We start from the raw sequence: 7,619 nt of genomic DNA, 5'->3' as shown, positions 1-7,619 counted from the left end.
TTAATAGTATGAGTAGTGTGATGAGCACTGAGTAATATATAAAATCTTTGAATCACTGTATTGTACACCTGAACCTAATATCACACTGTATGTTAATGATGCTAGAATTAAAAAAATTTTTAATTACAAAAATAAAAGCTTTCAAAAAATAAATACTCATTTAGTGTAAGTATGCCCTTAATGTTGTTTGGAACATACTTAACACTAAAGAATTATTGTTTACTTGAAACTCACATTTAACTGGTATCCTGAATTTTTTCTGCTAAATCTAGAAATCCACTTCGTATGCTTTTTTCTCACTGTCACACTCCAACCAGCCTTCCTAGCCTCTGGGCCTTTGCACTTACTATTTGTTCAGTTTGGAATACTCTACCTAAAGCTACTGTATTTATCCAATTATGTTCTTTCTAACAGTATTTTGACATTATATGTTTACTACCAGTTTCCTCCATGGACTACGAACTCTTGGAAAAGAGTCTTCATCTTGTTTTCAGTCAAGCCCCCATTGCCTGGCACAGCATCGGACACACATTGGCATGTAGAGCTCAATAAATAATATGCTGTTTTAAAATAATTAAATGGAAAATTTCTAGCAAATGCAAAAGTAGAGAGAACAGAGTAATAAATCCCGATGTACTCATCCCCCTGCTTCAGCAACTGCCAACAATCTTTTTTCATCAACACCCTGTAATGGGTGGTATACCAGCCTCCTAAAAGGATAGGTCCATGTCCAAATCTCTGGAACCTGTGAATGTGATCTTATTTGGAGAAGAGGTCTTTGCAGATGTCATGAAGTTCAGGAACTTGAGATGAGATCATCATGGATGATCTAAGTGGAACCTAAATCCAATAACACATGTCCTTATAACATAAGAAAAAATACAGATACGCAGAAGGTGAGGTGGTACAAAGATGGAGGCAGAGATGCAGACGATGTGGCCATGAGTCAAGAAAAGCAAGGAGTGCGAAAAGCCACCAGAAGCTGGAAGAGGCAGGGAAGGATTCTCCCCTAGAGCCGCTGGAGGAAGAGCAGCCCCGCCACCATCTTGACTCTAGACTTCTGGCCTCCCAAAGTGTGAGTTCTGTTGTTTTAAGACTTCCCTCTGTAGTACTTCGTTAGAGCAACCATAAAAAAACCACTGTATGCTCCCATCTACTGCCCCCCAATATCATGGGAGTTTGTGAAGAAAACCCTAGACATTGTATCACTCCATCTATCAAACATTTAATACATTATCTCTAAAATGTAAACAGTTTTGGGGTGCCTGGGTGGTTCAGTCAGTTAAGCATCTAACTTCGGTTCTGGTCATGATCTCATGGTCTGCAGTCCATGGGTTCCAGGCCCACTTTGGGGTCTGTGCTGACAACTCAGACCCTGGAGCCTGCTTTGGATTTTGTGTCTCCCTCTCTATGCCCCTCCTCTGCTGGCATTCTGTCTCTCTCTCAAAAATAAATGAACACTAAAAAAAATTTTTTTTAAAGAAATACAGCAAATACAAAGGAAAAAAAGAGCATTTTTTGTGTTACTAAATACAGGTCACATGAAACTTTCTACTTCAATCTTTTTGACAAGGTATATGATAGCTGTTATGACAATTTTTTAATACATCAAAGAATCCATTAAATTTTTTTCTCCCTTTATTTATTTTTAAGTCCAAGAGATGTCCTAGGGGCTGATCATGATTTGATATTTGGTAAAAACAAAATAAATTGCTTTGCAAATCTTCATAGTAGATGAAATTATATACTTTTGAAAACTTTACTAGCCTCACAATCATCAGCATCTTACATCAGGTAACGCACATCATTGTTGGAAGCCCCAGATGCAAGTGGTGGCCATCCATGCCCGCTTCATTTAATCCTGAAAATCTTCCTTGCTTTTTCTAAATCTTCCTCACTGATAGGAGGCTTCCTCTGGCTGCCAGGCTGCAGAAACTTCTTCACGGGAGGGAGATTGCTGATTCTGGTCTTCAGGGCCTGCAACACACAAGGGCACAGCCTCAGACGGAGCCAGGGCCAGCCCCATCCCTGGCACAAGCCAGAGACCCTCCTAGACAAGGACCAGCTGAGTGCCCTCCATCAGCACCAGTGTGAGGCTGGGAAATGCACAGCCAGTGAGACACGAAGACGGGAGGAAGAAAAGACAGCTCGATCCCATTTTCCCCAAAGATGTCTTTCTTTCAGGCTCTATTGTTTCAGGTCTTCCCTATCTTCTTCCCTACATGAAAATCCTGTAGCTCCATTGCTTTTGTGCAATACAGGGAAGAGGATTGTGTCTGTCAGAATCCACACACATCAAGTCTCCAAACAGACAATGAAAATGTAGGAAAATTGCCCTGGACGAGAGACAGAAAATATAGAAAGCTGAACCATGAGACTGGTCAAAACCAGGCATCCCACTGAGAGAGGGGCCGAGAGAGGGAGACTCTGCCCAGGGAAACATGATGTCTGCCCTTAGGAGCAGGTGCGGAGGGAAGAAATCAGAAGGCAGGAAACCTGCTCAGACAGGCACAGGAAGGAAAGAGAAGGACACAGGTGGATAAGGGAAATCCCAGAGAAACCAAGGACAAAAGCCACAAAGCAATGGGGATGGGGAGACTGATGCCGAGCCCTGGGTCCTTCTCATGGTAAAGACAAAGTGTTCTTCTTGGGGAAGCATCCACCTCAGATGTTCTGGGCATGACAAGATTCTCTGCATGCCTCGACCAGCACCCAGGAGGTAATTAATGCTGGAGACGTGGGGACAGCCAAGTCTTGGGCAACGATGGGACCCGAATGTAAATGGTAGATTCTGGAGGGGGAGATGCGAGCCTTCCCTCCTGAAGGCTGTGAGAGAGATTACCTTCAGCAGAGGGAAGTTGGCCATAAGGCTGGGGTCAAGCTCTTCCACATAGTACAGAAGTTCAACCAGGTGAATGTCAGCCCTGCTCAGCCTGTTGCCAACAAGGTAGTCTTGTCCGTGGCTCTTTAACACCTGGCAGGTTTGAGGAATTACATCATGAGCACAGGCATGGTCAGGCTGGGTCCCTCTGCCCCTCCCCACACTCTCCAACCCAACCTCCCCACCTCTGCTGCCTCACTGAGGGGGTGTTGGCTGCAGACCCTCTTCGCTGTGCTCTGACTCAGTGTGACAGCAGGTCTCTGCTGTTCTGTCCCTGCTCCTCAGCTGAAGCCCCAGCTACCGTTTCCCTGAAACGTGTGCTCCTGTGTATCCCTTTCAACTATTCTGATGTATGCAACTTTTCCTAATAAAATGTTGGGGAAATTCACAAAATTTATTAAAACATCCCAATAATATGCAAATGATAACGTGAAGAGAAAACCCCACGGCATCACCAGCTTAAGGCAATTTGGGTAAATACCCTTTCACACTATGTACACATATAGAAACATGGATAATTGTTATGCAAAGAATATAAGACCACTTCAAATGCCATACGGTAACATATGTTTTGCATTTAACTTACCATAGGGCGCTTTGATTTCAAAGTATAGGCTTGCTCAAGTGGGATGACTGTTCAGGTTTTTGTCATGTGAATGCGCCCCAACCCAACTCTCAGCACCACAAAGGTCAGGAAAGAGAGTATTTTTTTTAAGTTTATTTACTTACTTTGAGAGAGAGAGAGAGAGAGAGAACGTGCACGAGTGGGGGCAGGGGCAGAAAGAGAGGGAGAGAGAGAATCCCAAGCAGGCCCTGGGCTGTCAGCACAGGGCTCAGTCTCACCAACTGTGAGATCAGGACCTGGGCTGAAATCAAGAGTGGGATGCTTAACCAACTGAGTCACCCGGGTGCCCCAGCCCATAGTTTCCATTTAGCATGATTTCAGGTAGTTTGAATCTTGAAACATTCTCCTCTTACGTCCAAGGAGAAACATTAACTGAGATAAGCACTGTCTATAATGATGGAACCTTATTTCCTTAGTTTGCATGGCTGTCCTCTGAAGTGTGAGAGCCATGCCTTCGAGTAGGTCAATTCTTTTCTCCCTAACATCTCTCCATCTGTATCTTCCTCTTCATCACACTACCCCCATCTCTGACTAGATACACCTCATCTGTCCACCCCCAAGACACTGCCACTTTCTCCCGAAAGGCAGCTGGTCTCATGTCTCCCTATCTCCCTACACATGTTGCCACAGTATCTCCTGATGCATTGCTCTCACTGTGTTCCTCTTGGATCAAAGCCCCTATGTGGTGCTCTGTCTGCAGGACCTACTCCAATGTCCAGTGTGGCTCTCAGAGCCTTCAGCAGCCCAGGCTCTAACTATGACCATGAAAGTCTGCCAAATAGAGAATTCTCGATTGGCTCCTGGTAAGTTGAAGTCTTGTTGGAAAATTAAAACTTGGGTATCACTGGTGCAATTCTTCCTCACAGTCAGTTTTTATGAAATGCCTTGAGAGTCAGGGTGCTGCATCAGTATTCAGGAAGGCTCATTGGAAGTGAAGGTAAAGGTTCAAGGAATGCCAACCACTGTCTTTCTTTGTCCTCTATGTCCAGCACCCAAAGTGCTCAATGACCGTCCACTTACTTTTTCAAACACGGGGAGATAACGATCTGTTACTTTCTCTTTGATCTGGGCAATCTTGGCCTCTTTCTGATCAGGTGGACACAGAGGCAAAACGAGGATCATTTCATTCAAATCTGCCATACCTTCTGTGTACATATCTGTCCTGAAAGACAAAATGACCGAATTGTCAAATGCCTTCTGCCTTGTTTTTAGAGTTGAAAAACATATAAGAACGGGCATCAGGAGGTAGCAAAGTATATCAGCTCCACTGGATTCAATTTTAAATGTTTATTTATTTTTGGGAGAGAGAGAACAAGTGGAAGAGGGGCAGAGAGAGGTGGGAGAGAGGATCTGAAGCAGGCTCTGTGATGACAGCAGAGAGCCCAATGTGGGGCTTGATCATGACTGCGAGATCATGACCTGAGCTGAAATCAGATGCTTAACCGACTGAGCCACCCAGGCACCCCTGGATTCATTTTTATATACCAGTCATTCAGCTCTGATTTTTACTTGATTTGACCATTTCATCCTGGAACAAGCCATCAAGGTACATATACATGTGTAAAATTGTCATTATACTCATGACCAAATAGAGGGACCGAGTCACAGACAAATCAGTGAAATCCTGCAAATACTCACTAGGACCATACCTAGGGTCTGTCACCTCTGCCTTGGCTTATTCTGTGCACAAATGGAGTGTGACTCTATGTGGCTATGACTTGCCCCCTAAGTGATCTCCAGAGAGAGTCCCTGGAACAGCCATCTCAGTCATGTTCCCTTCCTCTCTCATCCTGTTACACCACACAGACCTGTTTATGTGCCCAATGTCAGCAGGTTTTCCAATTATTTTCCACAGCACAAGTTCCACACTCCGTCCATATGCAGTTGCCCAACTCTGGCCTTGTTTGCATTTCTCAAGTCTTCACCTAAAATATCCCCTGAAATGGTGAAATTCTTAATACAGTTTCAACCAGTGCATATTATAAGGGATCTCTTTTTCTTTTGTTTCAAACTGGCTTTTCTATCTTACTTATAAAAATACCAGTTCTGCTGAAATATATTCACATAATTGTCACCCTTTACAATGTATTTCTGTAATTTTTAGTACATTATGAAACCATCAACACATTCTAATTCCAGAACATTTTTATCACCCCCAAAACAATTCTGTGCCCGTGACAGCCACGCGCCATAATCTCATCCCTCTAGCCCCAGGCAACCACTCAACTACTTTCTGTTTCTGTTGATTTAAACATCTGGACATTTAATACAATTGAAATCATATAATATGTGGCCTTTTGTGTCTGGTTTCTTTCATATGGTATGTTTTCAAAGCTCATCCTTGTTGCAGCAGGCATCAGTAATTTATTTTCTTCGTGGTTAAATAATATTCCATTGTATGGATATTCCACCTTTTGCTCATCCATCCATCGTTGATGGACATTTTATTTATTTCACCTTTGTGACTACTAAGAACAGTGCTGCTATAAATGTTTGTGAACAAGGTCTTGCGTGAATATTTTTTTTTAATTCTCCTGGGTGCATATGCAGTAGTAGAATTACTGAAATATGACAACTATGTGTAATTTTTGTGTACTTGCTGAGAGTCCTTTATAAGATTTAAATTTCAGTCATGTGGTACCATCACAACAGACAGGAGATTGCCCAGACAGCATATTGACTAAATCTGGCTGCTTCAGTCCTGTATCAAAGTGTTCAAAGTAACCGTGGCACCTTGAGGACCAGCCTCTGTTAACTTTTGTCAAATGGCCAGTTCATGTAACTGGCTGATAAGTTAGGGTCCTAGTCATTATAATTTCTGTAATTTCTGAAACTTGTAATTTCTTAATTTGTAATTTCTGAAACTTGAGAATCCAAAGGATCCTCCTTTGGATCCTTCCTTTCTCGAGCCTTATTCTCTAGACACTCAGACACTTGTCCCTTGTCTCTAGTTGTTGGCTATCTTCAGCTCCTAAGGCCTGAGTACATGAGTCATGTTGCACCATCCTCTTGGTTTCATAGTTCATCAGTTTTGGAAACCTCTGTCATTCTGCTATACCTCTAGACACACCCCCTTATATAACCACACTCACTTGAGCCCACGCCAAGTTTACTATTTCCTCTCCCTGGTAGGTCTCTCCTGTGCTAGACCTCGGTTATACCACCAAGGCCTCTACTGCTGTTGGCCATAAAACCTGTGAGCACAGTCTTGTTCATTCAGGGAAGGAACTAGATTTTTCCTCTTAACTGTTGCTGAAAATCCAGAAAATGTACCAAACAGGGCTCTCTCCTTTATGTCTTTCCCTCAGAGGTCATATTTGGTGGCAATGTCGTTGAGAATAGCTCTGGTCTGTACTATCTTCATTCCATTGATTTCGACCATTGGCACTTACTGGAACTTACAGACTTCCATCTTTTGAAAAAAAGAAAAAAAAAAGCAGAGTTAAATGTTTTATGGATTATACTCTTTTTGGATGAAAAAAAAAGTTTGTGGAAATGACTAGAGATTTTTTTAAAAATGAAACTAAAATGACCTGCTAACACTTTAACAGAATGGCATTTTATTTTTAGGTTCCTAGAGTCCTTGTTTTTCCTCTCAGGCTTTTACTCTTTACCCTATTATTTCATTTATCTTTTGATTTCTCATCCAGGTCCATGAGAAGTCCCACATAATTTTGTGACAATTTATCTTCATGGAGACTTTAGGAAGATGTTGGAAGAGGGCTACAAGGCTGCCAACCAGATGTCATTTCAGATGGGAAGTTCCCAAGTAAGTCTGCAACAGCATCCAGCCCGTCCTAAAGGTTAACTTGCTTTGAGTTAATACACTCCTTCCTTGCTGACCTAAGTCCCTGGATCTGTGACAGACTGGCCACGGGCCTTGAGGAGTGAGGGATCAGACCTTTCCCAGGCTGCAGAAGCCAGTGGGTTTGTTTGAAGATGCCTTGGCTTTCTGATTAACACAGCAATTTGTTTTTTTCAGCAAAATAATTTTTATTTTTTAGGTCATACAAATGATTTTACTAACCTCCCTTTGTGTAGCTGTAGACCTTAACCTCCTCTGCAGAAAGAACAGCACTCCTGCGTATTATGAAACAGGAACTAGACCCGCTC

At 42.7% G+C, this 7,619-nt stretch overlaps 1 protein-coding gene across 1 annotated transcript; it reads right to left on the bottom strand.

Moving 5' to 3' along the window:
* Positions 1-1,620: 1,620 nt before the first annotated feature.
* Positions 1,621-6,904, bottom strand: LOC106973069 (glutathione S-transferase A2-like). The gene is made up of 4 exons (XM_027057570.2): positions 6,785-6,904; positions 4,527-4,668; positions 2,843-2,974; positions 1,621-1,977 (listed from the first exon to the last, which is right to left on the bottom strand). The coding sequence occupies exons 2-4, from the start codon at positions 4,659-4,661 to the stop codon at positions 1,852-1,854; spliced, it is 393 nt and encodes a 130-aa protein (XP_026913371.1). The 5' UTR covers positions 4,662-4,668; positions 6,785-6,904; the 3' UTR covers positions 1,621-1,851.
* Positions 6,905-7,619: the final 715 nt, after the last annotated feature.

This window comes from Acinonyx jubatus, chromosome B2, assembly GCF_027475565.1.
Source record: "Acinonyx jubatus isolate Ajub_Pintada_27869175 chromosome B2, VMU_Ajub_asm_v1.0, whole genome shotgun sequence".
In the NCBI taxonomy this organism is placed as follows: domain Eukaryota; kingdom Metazoa; phylum Chordata; class Mammalia; order Carnivora; family Felidae; genus Acinonyx; species Acinonyx jubatus.
Note: the sequence above shows the minus strand (reverse complement) of the source record. Positions and strands in the feature narration are given on the sequence as shown.